At 37.9% G+C, this 18508-nt stretch overlaps 1 protein-coding gene and 1 pseudogene across 2 annotated transcripts in view; one reads left to right on the top strand and one right to left on the bottom strand.

Moving 5' to 3' along the window:
• ALMS1 (ALMS1 centrosome and basal body associated protein) overlaps window positions 1-18508 on the bottom strand; it is a 202301-nt gene that overhangs the window by 37565 nt on the left and 146228 nt on the right. Inside the window, exons 13-14 of the mRNA XM_080813640.1 lie at window positions 16081-16218; window positions 11605-11775 (exon numbers count right to left, since the gene is read on the bottom strand). Coding sequence (XP_080669766.1) covers window positions 11605-11775; window positions 16081-16218 — 309 coding nt within the window. The remainder of the gene's footprint in view (window positions 1-11604; window positions 11776-16080; window positions 16219-18508) is intronic.
• On the top strand, window positions 12602-13946 carry LOC308349854 (aurora kinase A-like; annotated as a pseudogene). The gene is made up of 2 exons: window positions 12602-12621; window positions 13328-13946. The product of its transcript is annotated as an aurora kinase A-like (transcript).

Here is an 18508-nt window from a genome sequence, read left to right as displayed (position 1 = left end):
CCATTATTCTATAACAAAACAGGCATTTTTAGATATAAGAACATCTTACAATTATAAACCCTAACTGTAAACACTAATATACCCGTTTTTGGACTTCCAAGTCATGTGGGGAAACAAAGATAGATACGCAACAAAGTAACAACTGTGACTATGGGATCCTTTTCGCCCACAGTATAGATTATTGGCAACCAGAATTTTCATTACTTTGAGAATCCCTAAGACAATTTCCCCAATAATTTTCCCCAATAAGATAGATGGCTCTGTTTTTATAGCTAAAGTATAAAAAGACTCTCAAACCTCCCAACAAATAAAAGTCCAGGACCAGGCGGCTTCCACTAGTAAATTCTACTACACATTTAAAGAATACAAAATCTTCTCAAAGTCTTCCAAAAAGTACGAGGAGGAAGGAACACTTCCAAACTCATTTTATGAGACCACTTATTACCCTGACCCCAGACAAGGGCACTACAAGAAAAGGAAATTACAAGCTAATATTCCTAATGAACCCAGGAGCAAAAATCTTCAACAAAAATATCAGCAAACCAAATTCAATAATATATAAAAAGGATCATACATCATCATCAAGTGGGATTTATTGCAGGGATTCAAGGATGGTTCAATATCCACTGTCAATGTGATACACCAAATTAACAAAAAGGAGGATAAAAATAATATATCATCTTAAGAGATGCAGAAAAAGTATTTGAGAAAATTCAATACTTATTTACGACAAAAACTCAACAAATAGGTATAGAAGGAATCGACGTCAACATGATGCAGGTCATACATGACAAGACCATAACTGACATTATACTCAATGGTAAAAAACTGAAAGCTTTTTCCTTAAGATCAGGAACAAGACAAGGATACCTACTCTTGCCACTTTTATTCAACATACTACTAGAAGTCCTGGCCAGAGTAATTAGGGGAAAAAGAAAAAAAAAGGCAGTCACTCCTGTCTTCTTCCAATCTGTTCTTCAAACAGTAATCTTCAAAAATGTAAATTAGACCTACCATTTTCTATTTAACAACTTTCTCTTACTCTTAGAACAAAACTCAAACTCCTTAACAAGGTGTACAGGTATCTCACCATGTATTACTATCCTTCTTGATAATTACATTCCAATCATGCTGGCCTTTCCCCTTGTTTAATTAAGTAGCATGAGCAAAGGCATAAAAGCAGGAAGCATTAAGCAAATAGTTGAGTGTAAACATTCAGTTTATGTGGTTATACAATTTGCAAAGTAAAGGCAGTAGATAAAAAAAAGTAGGAAAAGTTACTTGGGACCAAAAGAACAGAGAGCCCAGAAATAAGTTTGCCCAAATATGATAAACTGATCTTCAATAAGAGTGCTTAGAATACCCAGAGAGGAAAGAACAGCCTCTTGAACAAATGGTGTTAGAAAACGAGGTATCTGTAGGCAAAAGAATGAAATGGACCCTGACCTTATGTCATACACAAAAATCAACTCAAGGGGTGCCTGGGTGGCTCAGCTGCTTAGGCATCTGCCTTCAGCTAAGGTCATGATCTCAGGGTTCTGGGATCGAGCCCAATGTCAGGCTCCCTGCTCAGCAGGGAGTCAGTGTGCTTCTCACTCTTCCTCTATCCCTTCCCCTACTCATGCTCTCTCTCTTTCCCAAATAAATAAATCTTAAAAAATCAACACAAAATGGATTACAGACTTACATGTAAGACCTGTAACTATAAAACTCCAAGAAGAAAACAAAGGGGAAAAGCTTCATGACACTGATCTTGGGTATGATTTCATGGATATGACCCCAGAAGCACAGGCAACAAAACCAAAAATAAACAAGTGGAACTACCTCAAAATAAAAAGGTTCACCTTGCCTATTCACTACTATAGGATGTATACCCTAGAAAGAAAAGTAACCTCTTACATACCATTATCAAACCCATCTAATTTTCCATTGATATGATACTAATGTGAAGTTTATGTTCAAACTTTAGCAATTTTCCCCAAACTGTTCTTTGTAGTAATTTTTCTCCCAGGGCTAGAGTCCAATCTAGGATCATGACTACATTTAGCTGCCATGTCTCTTTCGTATCCTTTAATCTAGAATAGTTCCTCAGCTTTTGTCCTTCATGACACCTACATTTTTGAAGAGGACTGACCAGTTATTTGTTGAATATCCTTCAATTTGAGTCCTTCAATTTGAGTTTCTGTGAGTTTCACTGTGATTAAAGTTGCGCATTTTCAACAGTTCTATAGGAGTGATGTGTCCTAAAGTACATCGCATGTGAAGTACTTAATCTCAATGTTTCTTATTACTGGTGGATGTTAATTTTGATGTCCAAAGTTCTCTACTGTAAAGGTTAACTTTTTTCCCTTTGAAATTAATGAGCAATGTGGGAAGATATTGTGGGATATCTTGAGGCTGAATAAATACCCTTCTCCCCCGTAAGTTTTCACTCACTGGTTTTATCATCCACTGGTGATTCTTGCTTAAATCTATTATTACTAAAAAGATTTCCTAACTCATTTTTCCTCCTATGTTTAGTTGGCACTGTACTATAAAGAGCAGCCTCCCCTTTTCTTATTATCTAATCAATGAATAATGAATCTTATCTGTTTTAAAATCCATATGATGCATGAGTTTATTTATATTATTTTTAATTATGTTCAGTTAGCCAACATATAGTGCATCATTAGTTGTTGATGTAGTGTTCAATGATCCATTGTGTATTACACCCAGTGCTCATCACAACACGCCTGATTTTTTTTTATTACGCATGACTTTTTTAAACCTTTTGATTTAGGATAGTTTAGTCTCAGAAAAACTGTGAAGACAGTACAAATACTTTTCTATAATTCATGCCCAGTTTCTTCTATTATTAACACCTTCCATCAATGTAGCACATTTTTTACATTTAACGAACCAATAAAGATGCATTGTTATTAACCAAGGTCTATACACTATCTGATTTCCTTAGTTTATACCTAATGTTCTTTTTCTGTTTCACGATCCCATATAGAAACATTGCATTACATTTAGTTATCATATCTCCTTAGGTTATTCTGGTTTGTGATAGTTCCCCAGATTTTTCTTGTTTTTCATGGCCCTGACAATTTTGAGAAGTACTGATCAAATATTTCATAGAATGTTCATTTGGGTTTTTGATGTTTTTCTTACAACTAGACTGGTGTCATACATTTTGGGGAGGAAGACTTTAAAGTGCCATTCTTATCACATATTAAGGGGACAGACCATCAGCATGACTTATCACTGTTGGTGTTAACTTTGACTACCTGGCTGAGGTAGTGTTTGTCAGGGTTCTTCACTATAAACTTACTCTCTGTCCCCTTCCTATGCCAAACTGCTGGGAAGGATTTTACTTTGAGCAATCCACTCTTAAAGAGGAAGGAGTTATGCTCTGTCTCCTTAAGGGTGGAGTGTCTACATACTCCATACATATTCAGACATCTGGAATTCCGCACAGAATTGTCTATTTGCTACCATTATTTACTTATTTCTTTAGTTGTTTATTTATATTAATATGGACTCATAAAAAAGAACAAAAACAACTGAAACTAAAGGCTGGTTCTTACAAAAGATTAACAAAATATTTACCCTTTGGTTATAATTCAATATTACTATATTGCTCAACTTGTGGCAACTTTCGTCACTGCAGCTCTTTTACTTGGCCCTTGTGTCCCCTTGGCATACTTATCATTGTCAGGTTTTCTAACTTTCCAGCACTAAAGACGCTCCTGGCTCTTCTATATTTTTTGCTCTAACTGTAGAATCAGCCTATTTTCCCAGGAGCCCTGAAAATATGTTTTTGTGGGTCTCATTTCTGCTTTTTATTTTTACTTTTTATGCTTTTTCACTCATAGTGCTTATGAGTTTGGTATTTGGGGGAATATTTTGAGGTCCCAGTTGAAGTTTCTTCAGAGAGATGTGTATCTGCTTCAGCCTTCAGGCATATGAGTTGGCACTACCAAGCTAGGGCCATTTTAAATAAAATTCTGGGCTGGAGAATTTTCAGATAACATGTAGTTCATTGCACCAATAAATTGTACCAGCGCAAAAAACTGGCCTGCGGTTACAAATTTCAGGATAAATTTGCCACTGCCTTCTTTCCCTGAACCCATTACCAAGGTTGAGACAGGCGAACTTCCTTGTTTTATTCTTTTGCACGGATGTGTTTATTTCTTATTTATTATTTTACATAGATTGCAGCCTACTGGAAACCCAAGAAGGACTTTTCCACTATCAGTGTGCCTTAAGTTCTATATTTTGTTCCCGACTTCATGTAGACATTAAAAATAAATCCCAGGGCAACCCTCTCAGGTCCCCTCTCTCTTTGGGAGCTTTGTACCATTGCTCAATAAACTTCACTATCACTCAATAAACTGCTTTGTTGCTCACCACAAAACAAAAAGAAAAAAAATCCCAGATCTACAGAATTCAGCTGAAACCTTAGGGTGACAGTCTGCTTTAGTGCTTAATTATCTGTACGGTGGTGGGTTCCTGCTTTCACCCTAGTTTCGGGACCTGAAGATGTTCAACTGCCATGTCAACTCTGATAAATGTTAGAAGATAGTTTTGAGGGATGTCTGGGTGGCTCAGTGGGTTAAGTGTCTGCCTTCAGCTCAGGTCATGATCCCAGGGTCTTGGGATTGAATTCCACATCAGGTTCCTTGCTCAGCGAGGAGCCTGCTTCTGCCTGCTGCTTGTGCTCTCTCTCTCTCTCTTTCTGACAAATAAAATCTGAGTGAGGAGTCTGATGCAGGGCTTGATCCCATGACCCCTAGGTCAAGACCTGAACAGAAAGCAAAAGTTGGGAGACTTAACCAACTGAGCCACCCAGGTGCCCCAGGTACAGCTATATCTTGGGAAAATTTATGGTTGTAAATGCCTATAAAAAGAAAGCAGAAAGATCTCAAGTAAGAAACCCTAAACTTCTACCTTAAGCATTAGAAAAAGAGCACACTAAAACTAAAGCAAACAGAAGGAAGGAAATTATAAAGATCAGAGTAGAAATTAATGAAATAGAGAATAAAAAAGGACAAAAACAATCAAAACCAAAGACTGGTTTTCACAGGAGATTAACAAAATAGACATACTTTAACTAGATTAACTAAGGGAAAAAACTAAGAAGACTCATATAAAAAATGAAGTAGAGAACCAATTTATTACTGATAAATATAAAACTAATGTCAGCATTCTAGATCTAGAAAGTGATCAGGGAGCCTGATGTGGGGCTCAGTCCCAGGACCCTGGGATGATGACCCGAGTCGAAGGCAGAACCAGCTGAGCCACTCAGGCATTGCTGACATTTTGTCTTAAACACTGAGTATGGTTTTAGCTGCGGATTTTTCATAGATGCCCTTTACCACATTGAGGAAGTTCCCGTCTATTCCTAGTTTGTTGAATGTCTTTATCAACAAAGTGGGGGAAAGAGGAGGTTGGATTTTGTTAAATGCTTTTTCTGTGATTTTGAGATGATCAAGTGAGTTTGTGTTTTAGTTTGTTGATTGATTTTTGGATATTGAACCAATCTTGTATTTGTGGGATAAATCTCACTTGCCAAAGGTATATAATATTTTTTATGTGTTATTAGATGTTAGTTTGCTGGTATTTTATTGAGGCTTTTTGTGTCCATATTCATAAGAGATCTCAGTCTAATTTCTTGTCATGTCTTTGTTGGATTTTTTTATCAGGGTAACACTAGCCTTATAAAATGAATTGAGAAGTGTTCCCTTCTCTTTATTTTTTAGAACTTGTAAAAAATTAGTTTTAATTCTTTAAATGTTGGTAGAATTCAAGGGTGAAGCTGTCTGGGTCTGGATTTTCCTTTGTAGGTAATTTTTTTAAATTACTAACTCAAACTCATCATTTATTTTCAGTCCATTCAGATTGTCTGTTACTTCTTGAGTTGTTTTCAGTGGTTTATGACATTCTAGGAATGATTTGTCTATTTATAAATAAATAAAATCTTTTAAAAAAATAATCTTGAAATAAAATTTTTCAGATGCCCATAGAACATTTCTAAAGAGCTCTATTGATATATAATGCACATACAATTCACTTGTTTATTGTGTACAATTCAATGGTTTTTACCCTATTCATAGGTGTGTGCAGCCATCAACAGTTGATGTTAGAAGTGTTTTTATATCCTTAAGAACAAACCCTATATATACCCTTAGCTATCATCCATCTTACCCCCTCATCATGCCCTCCCCGATCTACTTCGTCTCTATAGATGTCTATATTCTGGACCTTAATACAATAATTAATTAATATGGAATCATATAAAATGTAGACTTTTGTGACTGGCTTCTTTTAACTCAGCATGATGTCTTCAGGTTCATGTAAGTTATGGCACATAGCGATATTTTATTCATTTTTTTTAAAAGATTTTATTTATTTATTTGACAGACAGAGATCACAAGTAGGCAGAGAGGCAGGCAGAAAGAGAGGAGAAAGCAGGCTCTCCACGGAGCAGAGAGCCCGATGTGGGGCTCGATCCCAGGACCCTGGGATCATGACCTGAGCCGAAGGCAGAGGCTTTAACCCACTGAGCCACCCAGGTGCCCCTATTTTATTCATTTTAAAGGCTGAATAATATTTCATTGTATGTATATGCCACAACATTTCATCCATTTGCCCATTAATGGACATTTGGGTGTTTCTACCTCTTGACTATGATAAATAATGCTTCTATATAAATATTCATATTTATATATATGTTTTTGTGTGGATATATGTTTTCATTTCTCTTGGGTACATACCTAGGAGTTGAATTGCTGAGTTATACGGTAATTTTAAATTTAATCATTTAATGAACTCTCAGACTGTTTGCCAAAGTTGCTGCATTATTTTACATTCCCACTTGCAGTGTATGAGGATTCGTTTCTCAACAACCTCAATAACACTTCTTATTATCTGACTTTAAGAATAGATTTATTTATTTGAGAGAGTGAGCAAGTGTGGTGAGGAAGTGCAGAAGGAGAGGGAGAGAAAATCTCAAGCTGAGTGTGGAGCCTGATGCGGGGCTTGATCCCACGACCCTGAGATCACAACCTGAGCCAAAACCAAGAGTTGGATGCTTAACTGACTGCACTCCCTGAGTGCTCCCTGACTTTTTTTATTGTACCTATTCTAGTGGGTATCAACTGGTATATCATTTTGCTGTTGATTTCTTTATTTGTCAGAGAAAAAGGGAGAGAAAGATAGAGAGCAAGCACAAGCTCCAGGCAGAGGGAAAAGCAGACTTCCCACATAGCAAGAAGCCTGATGCAGGGTTCGATCCCAGCACCCTGGAATCATGACCTGAGCCGAAGGCAGACACTTAACTGACTGTGCCACTGGGGTGCCCTCTCAAGATTTTTTAAAGCATTCAAACATTTATACGGATTTATTAGATCACCCTCATTATTTGCATTATTCTCAGATGTATTTTTAACTATGCTTTTTATAAACAATTTCATTTCTATGATCTCTCATTAGGTAAGCATGGGTATTAAGCCTTTCTACTATTATTCTGTAGTGTCCATTTCTCCTTGAAGGTTCTCTATAGAGTTTTGTTAGTTTATGGTCTGTTCTGCATTCCTCCCATCCCCAAGCAATGTTCTCTCTCCCCACTTAAAAACGTTTTCACTTTCATTTTATACATATTTTTATGCTAATCCATGGTTGAAGACATATGTGTTATAGCCTCACAGTGGATTGCAAATCAGTGTAAAAATATTCTTCCTTGATTACTGCAATACTTGGGTGTTGTCTATATTAATATCATGTCTCCAAATTTCTTTTTGATATGACTCTAGTTTTCCTTTTACTTTCAACGATTCTGAGTCACTTTATTTTTAATATGTCTGCTATATGGCATGAAACTGAGTTTGTTTTTAACCCAATCTGAGTTTTTTTTAAATTGATTAATTTATTCCATAAATATATATAGCGTTCCTTGTTTTGTTTTGTTTTCTTTCTAGTATGCCCCGCAGCAAGGCCGGAGCACGATGTGGGGCTCAAACTCTCAACCACGAGATCAAGACCTGAGCTGAGATCAAGGGTCGGAGGCCTAACCAACTGAGTCGCCCAGGCCAATGTTTACATAGTCTTATATGTTCTCCATTCTCTATTTTATAGTATTTTTTTCCTTTTCAGATCTCATTTATTTATTTGGGGGAGAGAGAGAGACAGAACACGAGCAGGGGGAGGGGAAGAGAGAGCCAGATGCGAGGCTTGACCCAGGTCCCTGGGATCAGAACCTGAGCTGAAGGCAGACGCTTAAATGACTGAGCCACCCAGGCACCCGGTATTTTTTCTTTTGTTACAAATTTACTTTTTTCTTTTTCCTTCCCTTTACTCTCCCGTGACTCCTATCATTTTTCTAAATATTTCAGATGTTTTATACTTAAATTTTTTTAGTTTAATTCTTTTAGAAGTAACTTTTATAATTTAAAATACTATAACTTACACATGTATTTCTTGATTTATCAACTTAAAAGATGAAAATAGCTCACTTATATTTCTTTTAGCCTGCCTTTCTTCTTTCTGCTTGTCTCCTTGCTGATTTTTCATTTTGTTTTTTTTTTTTGCCTTGCTTTTTCTGTGTGGATGTCCATACAATGTGCTCTTTTTCTTTGAAGTTCAGTACTATCACCAGTGTATGTCTGTGTGTTGATTACTATATACAAATTTTTCTCTAGGACTGGGGTATGTCCTTTTAAATTACAGGTTCAGTTTTTCTTAGATATCTTATTATTTTTTGTTGTCTTCTTTAGAGACACTAACAGTTATCACCATGTTAGACTTCCATTGTCATTCCTCAAATTATTTTTTCCAATTGCTTTCATTTCCTTTTTCTGTTATAATTCTTTTCCTTCAATTTGTTCTCTGATCCCCTAAATCTCTTTACCTCTTGTTATTACCTAAACTTTATTTAACACCTTTCATGTCTTCTGTAATTATTCATGGCACAAAACATTCAGGAAAAAATTTCCTGTTTTATAGAATATGTTTTTATAGCTTGTAGTTCCACCTTTCTTTTTCCAAGTTATGTCTCCAACACTACCCATTGCTGAACAAAAAACCCTTTGTTTTTTCATCTTATTCTTTTTTTTTTTTATTGTGGTAAAAAACATCCAACATTGAATTTACCATCTTAACCATTTTTAAGTACACAGTTCAGTAGTGTTAAGTATATTCACACTGTGTGTCACAGAATTCTAGAACATCTTCATCTTGCAACATTAAACACCGTATCCACTAAACACCAATTCTCCCTCCGCCCTTTCTACCAGCCCTGCACAAATATTTTTCTGTTTCTAAAATTCTGACTACTTTAGATACATACTTCATAGATATGAAATACACAATATTATCCTTTTGTGACTGGCTTATTTCACTTAGCACAATGTCTGTGAGTTCATCTATGTTGTAGCATGAGAGAGGACTGCCTTCATTTTTAAGGTTACACAATATTCTATTGGATGTATGTACCTCATTTTCTTTATCCATTCGTCTGTTGATGGACATTTGGGTTGTTTCCGTAACTTGATTAATTGTAAATAATGCTGTAATGAATATAAGTATGCACATATCTCTGGGATTTGGTTTGAATTATTTTGGATACCTACCCAGAAGTGGGATTGCTGAGTCATGGTATTTCTATTTCAAATTCTTTGAGGAACCGTGATACTATTTTCCACAATAGCTGCAACACCATTATATTCACACCAACAGTACAAAAGAGTTGTAATTTCTCTGCATTGTTGGGACAATTGTTACTTTCTGTTCTTTTAGCTCACATCCTAATGGGGTATGGAGTGGTATCTCATTGTGGCTTGTGATTTGCATTTCTCTGATGATTAGTGATTTCAAGCATCTTTTCATATGTTTGATGGCTAGTCATAAATCTTCTTAGGAAAACTGTCTATTCAAGTCCTTTGCCCATTTTTAAATTGGGTTTCTTTATTGTTGAATTATAAAAGTTCCATGTATAATCTGGATATTAACCAATAACCATGATTTGCAAATATTTTTTCCCCATTCCTCAGGCTGCCTTTTCATCCTGTTGTGCCCTCTAAGGCAGTTTTCAATTCTGAGTAGTATAATTCATTTATTTTTGCTTTTGTTGCCTGCGCTTTTGGTGTCAAATACAAGAAATCCTTGCCAAATCAAATGTCATGAAGCTTTTTCCCTTGTTTTCTTATAAAAGTTTTTTTTAATTTAGCGGTTATACTTGATCTTTCATCTATTTCAAGTTAATTTTTGTATATGGTAAAAAGCAAGAGTTCACAACTTCATTCCTTTGCCCGTGGATGCCCAGTTTTCTAACACCATTTGTTGAAGTGTACTTTCTCCACTGTGTAGTCTTGGCACCCTGTGGAGAATCATTTATCTTATCTATTGATCTTGATGTGAAGTAGCTGCAACTGGACTATACTCAAAACGCAAAGACGAATAGATCAGCTCTTTGACTTCTTTCCTTATCTAGGTATGTTCTATCTTCCTCTCAGAGGTAAAGTTTGACACCTAGGTAGTAATGACTTATGTTCTTTTTTTTTTTTTTAAGATTTTATATATTTATATGAGAGAGAGAGAGAGCACGAGAAAGGGAGGGGCAGAGGGAGAAGCAGACTCCCTGCTGAGCAGGGAGCCTGATGCAGGACTCGATCCCAGGACTCCAGGTTCATGACCTGAGCCAAAGGCAGTTGCTTAACCAACTGAGCCACCCAGGCACCCAGTAATGACTTATGTTCTATATGTTCTTTTATGTTAGAAGGGGGCCATGGGTAAACATAGCCTTTCACTTGGCTTTTACTATTTTTTTTTAATATTTTATTTATTTATTTGACACAGAGAGAAGGATCACAAGTAGGCAGGGCAGCACACAGAGAGTGAGCGAGGGGGAAGCAGGCTCCCTGCCGAGCAGGGATCCCGATGTGGGGCTCGATCCCAGGACTCTGGGATCATGACCTGAGCTGAAGGCAGAGGCTTAACCCACTGAGCCACCCAGGCGCCCCTACTATTTTTTTTTTAAAGTTTGTATTGAGGCTCTTTTAGTCTTTATCACAGTCTTCTGAAATGCCTTCAGATTTTAGGTTTTCCCTGTTTTAGTACTGAGCCATGATACTTCTATTATTATCAGCCTTAAATATTTACTTGTAATCCTGTTTCTAAGTTCACAAATCTTTTCCCAGAGGTTACAATTATTTTACATAATAAAGTGATTTGCATGAGAAAGCAGAAAAAAAAGAAGAAAAAGAAAAATGGATCTCTATTTGAATTGTGAGGGAACATTATCATCAGAATAAAATGGGGGAGCGCCTGGGTGGCTCAGTCAGTTGAGCATCTGACTCTTGCTTTTGGCTTGAGTCATGATCTCAGGGTCCCGGGATTGAGCTCCACATTGGGCTCCACGTTCAGTGGGGAATCTGCTTGAGGATTCTCTCTCTTCCTCTGCCCCTCCCGCTGCTCCCACTCACTCTCACTCTCTCAAATAAATCAATCTTAAAAAAAAAAGAAAAGAATAAAATGGAAACACACAGACACAGACCTTGTCTTTCTCTTTCACTCTGTCACTCCCTTTGTACTCCCCTCCCTACCCCCCTGCCCCAATCCCATTACCTGCAATATCTATCTGGAAGGATTCTTTTTCTTTTGTCCAGGCTTCCTTAGGAAGTGTTCTCTTAGTATGGCTCTCCTCTTTCTGTTTAACATCTTCAGTGTCTGGTAGACTTTCAGTCTTTGTGTCTTGCAGTTGAGCTGAGTGCTCTGCAGCCGCAACACCACCAGAACCTGAGAGAGGTAAATTAACACAGTAGCCAGACAAGAGGTTGACAAGAAGTATTTCAAAATACCTCTCAAGAATCTAACAGGTAAAAGGCACTGTTACTGGTATTGACCAAATAAATAAATAAATAAATAAAAAGACCATTTAGAAATGTGTTTAGAAACTATTATTCCAAATTGGAGTTAAAAAATACACAAAAATATGGGGCGCCTGGGTGACTCTTGATTTCGGCTCAGGTCAGGATCTCAGGCTTTTGGGACTGAGCCCCACACTGGGCTCCATGCTCAGCTGGGGAGTCTGCTTAAAAATTCTCTCCCTCGGCCCCCCACTCAATCTCACGTGCATGCACCCTCTCTCTCTAAAATAAATAAGTTAAAAATATACAAAAACAGATGTCATACAAAGTAAAAGAATTACTGCCTAAGAGAAAGAAGTACATGTACTCAAAAAGGGATAAACTACTTCTAGCTCAGAGAATTCTAGAGTAAAGTAACAACTGATTTGGGTGTTAGAGGATAGCTAAACTGGGGGGCACCTGGGTGGCTTAGTTGGTTTAACGGCTGCCTTCGGCTCCGGTCATGATCCCAGGATCCTGGGATTAAGCCCTGCATCAGGCTCCCTGCTCGGCAGAGAGCCTGCTTCTCCCTCCCCTCTGCCTGCCTATCTACCTACTTGTGCTCTCTCTGTCAAACAAATAAATTAAAAAAAAAATCTTAAAAAAAAAAAAAGGAAGATAGCTAAATGGGATACACACTGAGACAGAAGGACAAAAGGCATTTTAGGCAACGGTCACTGCATATGAAAACAAGAGAGTCAGGAAAGCAAATAAACATGGAAGAAATAGAGCAAGTGTACGGTTTGAGTACAGAATTTATAAGAAAAAAAGGTACCTAAAAAGTTGTGTGGGAGCTGATTTTCCTGTTCTGAAAGACTGTACTAAAAGAGTTTAGATTTTATTCTTAAGGGCATTGAAAACTTTCTGATTGTGAGATTAACAGGATCTGTTACTAGAACATTCATTTAGCAACAGCAAAAAGGGGGGTAAAATTTTGAAATGTTGCCCAGAATACAATATAACTTGTGAAAACAAGCAATACACACACAAAAAAGAAGTGGCTAATTATGCTCCAAAATGTTTCTATTTATAATATTGTCACAGACTACCAGCTGTCCTCTGAAATCCATTTTCCTTTCCTCTAAAATAAACCCCTGACAATAGAGTAGACAGGCTGAGGGGATCTTGTGTCCTTCAAATTCCTCCCAGTGAGTTCTTCATGAGCACAGAAGCTTGTTTCCAGCCATTAACTAGTTCAGAATCTGAAGCAGAAGCAATTACAGGCAACCAGTGTCCCTAGTCCTATCCTAGGCCACTGAATAATGCCCCAAAGAGCAACCCCAGCCATCAGCCCTTGGAAATAATTCTTAAAAAGGAACTCGTGTCAAAATAGTAAAATGAAGAATCAACAAAACAAAACAAAAAAACAATCAGTTTTGGAAGATTTCGATTTGGTCGGCTGCTGGGTTAAAGCAATTCTGATAATGTTTATTTGGGGAGAGAAAAAGCAAGTGTATCCTAGCTCTTAAAGTCTCCCTTAAAGCTCAACTGGAGAAAGTAAGAGCTAAGTATCAGCTGAGAAGCAGAAATCCAATCTCACCTTAGACATCCAAATATTTTCAGACTATATGGTTACTTCCATGATGCCACTAGTTTACCCAATTCTAGACTATGCCCCTCTTGGACCTGTCTAAGGAGAACTTCACAAACTGTCAGTCTGATGAGCAGAGGACTGCTACGCTTCTACAACAGGACTGGCAAATGCCCTGTCTTAACGTCATTCAAAGAGAGTTATTTATGGAGACATTAAGCCAGAGAACTCGCTTCTGGAATCAACTAGAGGGCTTAAGATTATAGATTTTGGGGAGGTGGTTTATGTCCTCATCCTCTAGAACCACCCACTTACTGCAGCACCCTGGACCACCTGCCCCCTGAGATGATTAAGGGCCAAATGCATGCTGAGAAGTGAATCTCTGGAGCCTTGGTGTTCTTTGTTATAAATTTCTAGCTGGGAAGACTCCTTCTGATGCAAGCACATACCAAGATACCTATAAAACATATCCCAGACTGAATTCCTATTCTCTGACTTTGTATAAGAGGGAGCCAGGGACTTCCTTCTAAGACAGCTAAAACATAACCCTAACCAAAGGCTGATTCTCAAAGAAATGCCAGAACACCCCCAGATCACAGCAAACTCATGGAAATCATCTAGCTGGCAAAAAAGGCAAAGATTCGGGGCGCCTGGGTGGCTCAGTGGGTTAATCCTCCGCCTTCGGCTCAGGTCCTGTTCTCAGGGTCCTGGGATCAAGCCCCGCATCCAGCTCTCTGCTCAGCAGGGAGCCCGCTTCCTCTCCCTCTCTCTCTGCCTGCCTCTCTGCCTACTTGTGATCTCTTGTCTGTCAAATAAATAAATAAAATCTTAAAAAAAAAAGGCAAAGATTCAACTTTGAAGATGAATCTTATAGGGAGGGGCTCGTGGCTGGCTCAGTCAGTAGATCATGCGACTCTTGATCTCAGGGTTGTAAGTTCCAGCTGCACACTGGGCTGCTGTATAATTCTGTCAGGAACAGGTTACTGACACTTACCTTACTTCTGCCTGCCTACAATCTAAAGCACTACAGAGCTGTGTTTTTTGTTTTACTGAGCAGGCAGTACTTTGGTCTCCCTACTGAGAAAGTTTCACTTCAGTAGACATGACACTCTGAAATGAAAGAACCCACAGCCTCCTGCTAACTTCACTTTCACAATCTGGAGACAAGGTTCAATTGCAGCTACCCCACAGCATGTTCTGAGTATGGTGTCCTTGTGGAAGATGGAGCCGGGGTCCAACTGGGGGTTTGCTCCAACTTGATTAGTTAAAGAGCCAGGCAATAACCTTCCAAGTAACTAAGGGTGTGTGTTACCTATTGGGTGGCCAGGCTTGGTAAAGCTGTCAGAATGAACATGTGATTCGTTCTTTCACATGCAAAAATGAAGATTTTTGTATTAAAAAAAAAACAGAACCTTGACTTCACTGGGCATATGGTTATCATAATAAATATTATATTTCCCAGCCTTCTGGCAACATAGCTTAGTATGAACATGTGACTAAGTCTGGCCAATAGAATGGAAGAGGAATGGTACATGTAACTTTTGAGAAGTATTTAAAGAAGGAATATACTTTTTTCTTTCCCCTTCTTCCTTTGTGCTGGCTGGAATACAGGCCTAATAGCTACTGCAGGAGAATGGAGGCTAGAAATGTTGGAGCAACAGGAGAGAAAGAGCTTTATTCCTTGATACACTGAAGTCTACACCTGGATTTTTACAAGAAAGAGAAATAATTTCCTGTCTTCTTTAAGACAGTGTTACTTTGTTTTTATTTTCATCTCTCAGAGCCAAAACAAATCCTGTTTTTTTTTAACAAATCCTAACTTTAACACGTTATTATAGTCTTTTTTAATTAGCATAAACTCACTGAAGTAAATTAACTGGATAGGTACTTAAGAAGTAAACAAGCTGAATTCCTAGAGAAAAAGGTTATGTAGAACAATAGTATTGAAGAGTAAGCATCTGGGACGCCTGGGTGGCTCAGTGGGTTAAGTCTCTGCCTTCGGCTCAGGTCATGATCTCAGGGTCCTGGGATGGAGTCCCACATCGGGCTCTCTGCTTGGCGGGGAGCCTGCTTCCTCCCTCTCTCTGCCTACTTGTGATCTCTCTCTCTCTGTGTCAAACAAATAAATAAATGAATAAAATCTTAAAAAAAAAAAAAAGAGTAAGCATCTTGTGGAACTGAATTTTTTTTTTTTATTTTAAAGATTTTATTTATTTATTTGACAGACAGAGATCACAAGTAGGCAGAGAGGCAGGGAGAGAGAGAGAAAGCAGGCTTCCTGGAGCTGAGAGCCCGATTCAGGGCTCAATCCCAGGACCCTGGGATCATGACCTGAGCCGAAGCCAGAGGCTTTAACCCACTGAGCCACCCAGGTGCCCCAGAACTGAATTTTTTTATCAGTAAAGTCCATTATGTGAATTTCTGGCAACGAGATTAACTTATGTACTATAGTCACAACGTTGTCCAGAAATGTCTTAAAGAGCTTTAAAAATGTTAATTTTACCTGCCAATCTATACCAAAAAAATTGCAGCTAATATCCTATTTCACATATGAGCAAGACAGTGAAAGGCTGAAGACAGTAAGGGAACAGAGAATACTTTTCTGTTTCTACTCATTTTAGAAGGCCAGAAGGAAATAATACACAGATAATCCAGTTCATTTACCTTCAGTGGTTTTCTGCAAGGGTTCTTTTTCTTCAGATTGGGCAGCCCGAGTCACTGCATTTTCATTGTAGATCTCCTTTTTCTGGTTTTTATCTGAAATGTCCTCATCCCCAATGATGGAAACTTGAACTTGGGCATCTGGAATAATGATATCACAGAATTCCATAGAGAAGGAAAGGACAATAAACACAATAGGCAAGTAACCGCCATCCCCCCCCAAAAAGTCCAAACAAAACCCCAAACCTCTTTATATATTAAGAAAAAAAAGCATCTCCTACGCCCCATCACAGCTTTTAAGTTGTGACAATTATGGTGGGTTTACAACATAAGGAAAGCTCTTTCTATTTTTCTGTGTACAATGATGGTTTAAACAAAATACCACTTTATTTTTTAATTTAAATTCAATTAATTAACATATAATGTATTACTGATTTCAGAGGTACAGGCTTATGATTCATCAGTCTTATATAACATCTAGTGCTCATTACATCACATGCCCTCCTTAATGCCCATCACCCAATTATCCCCTCCTTCCACCCTCCTACCCCTCCAGCAACCCTCAGTTTGTTTCCTATGATTTAAGAGTCTCTTATGGCTTATCTCCCTCTCTAGTTTCATCTTGTTTTATTTTCTCCTCTCTTCTCCTATGATCCTCTGTTTTGTTTCTTAAATTCCACATACAAGATCATATGATAAGATCATATGGTAACTGTCTTTCTCTGACTGACTTATTTCACTTAGCATAATACCCTCTGGTTCCATCCACGTTGTTGCAAATGGCAAGATTTCATTATTTTAATGGCCGAGTAATATTTTATTCTCTCTCTATGTACCACATCTTCTTTATCCATTCATCTGTCAATGGACATCTGGGCTCTTTCCACAGTTTGGCTATTGTGGACACTGTTGCTATAAACACTGGAGTGCAGGTGCCCCTTCGGATCACTACATTTATATCTTTTTTTTTTTTTGTTAAAGATTTTATTTATTTATTTGACAGAGAGAGAGAGAGTGAGAGCACAAGCAGGCAGAGTGGCAGGTAGAGGGAGAGAGAGAAGCAGGCTCCCCGCTGAGCAAGGAGCGAGATTCGGGACTTGATCCCAGGAGCCTGGGATCATGACCTGAACCGAAGCAGCTGCTTAATGGACTGAGCGACCCAGGCATCCCTTTACATTTGTATCTTTGGGGTAAATACCCAGGCGTGCAATTGCTGGATTGTAGGGTAGCTCTATTTTCAACTTTTTGAGGAACCTCCATATTGTCTTCCAGAGTGGCTGCACCAGCTTGCATTCCCACCAACAGTATGGGGGTAGGGGTTCTCCTTTCTCCACATCTGTTATTTCCTAACTTGTTAATTCTAGCCTAACATACCACTGTTCTTTAAATGAAATCTGTTCTTCACTGGCTTGACACAACAGTTAAAAAAAAAATCAATTATCTTTTTCAAAGTAAAAAAGGGATGTGAACAACTCTTTTGAGTTCTTTGGTTTATTCAAAGTTTTTGTCACTTATTGAGCCAATTTTGATATTTCATATCATCCTAGAAAAGCTTCTGTACCCTCAAAATCTTATGTCTAATACTCTTGTGACTTCAAAAACCTCCTGAAATTATACCCTTTAAAAATTGCTTTATATTTTCTACTTTCTTTCTGTTTTTCTTGGTCATATTTGCCAGAGATTTATCTACCTTATTGGTTTTTTTAAAAAACCAGCTCTTTTCTTTCTTATATGAGAAAACTCAAGTGTAAAATAATATGTTGCTAAGTATATTAAAAAGTCACCAACAGGGGTGCCTGGCTGGCTCAGTGGGTTAAAGCCTCTGCCTTCGGCTCAGGTCATGATCCTGGGGTCCTGGGATCTGAGCCAGCATCCGGCTTTCTGCTCAGCAGGGAGCCTGCTTCCTTCTCTCTCTCTGCCTGCCTCACTGCCTACTTGTGATCTCTGTCAAATAAATAAATTTTTAAAAAAATCTTAAAAAAAAAGTCACCAATAAAGAAACTAGGATAACAGTTAACAATGGTTATGTTTTTACAATGGGTCAAAAAGAGGTTCAGCTCTTGCTAAGTATGAATATTTTTCAACAAAGAAATCAGAAAAGCAATAGAGATTACTAAAGATATAATATAATGTGTCTATCAAAGAGCTTAAGAAATAAAACATTACAGATATGATTCCCTGTGTAAGGCTCAGAGATGCTACTCTCTGTCTTTTCAGTAGCAACTTTTATGCTGAATTTAGAGTTTATCAATTCCAAGGATGTTTCCGAATTTTTTTTTGCTTTATTGCATGTATTAATCAACAAAAGTACCTAGACTGGAACACAGAGCTATCCTATGCTTTAAAAATTGCTCTGGAATCAGCAGCACCTATTTAGCTAACAGCCATGCACAGGAACTGAAAATAGTAAATGGAATAAAGCAACACAGGC

The sequence above is a fragment of the Martes martes genome (assembly GCF_963455335.1).
Source record: "Martes martes genome assembly, chromosome: 9".
Classification (NCBI taxonomy): domain Eukaryota; kingdom Metazoa; phylum Chordata; class Mammalia; order Carnivora; family Mustelidae; genus Martes; species Martes martes.
Note: the sequence above shows the minus strand (reverse complement) of the source record. Positions and strands in the feature narration are given on the sequence as shown.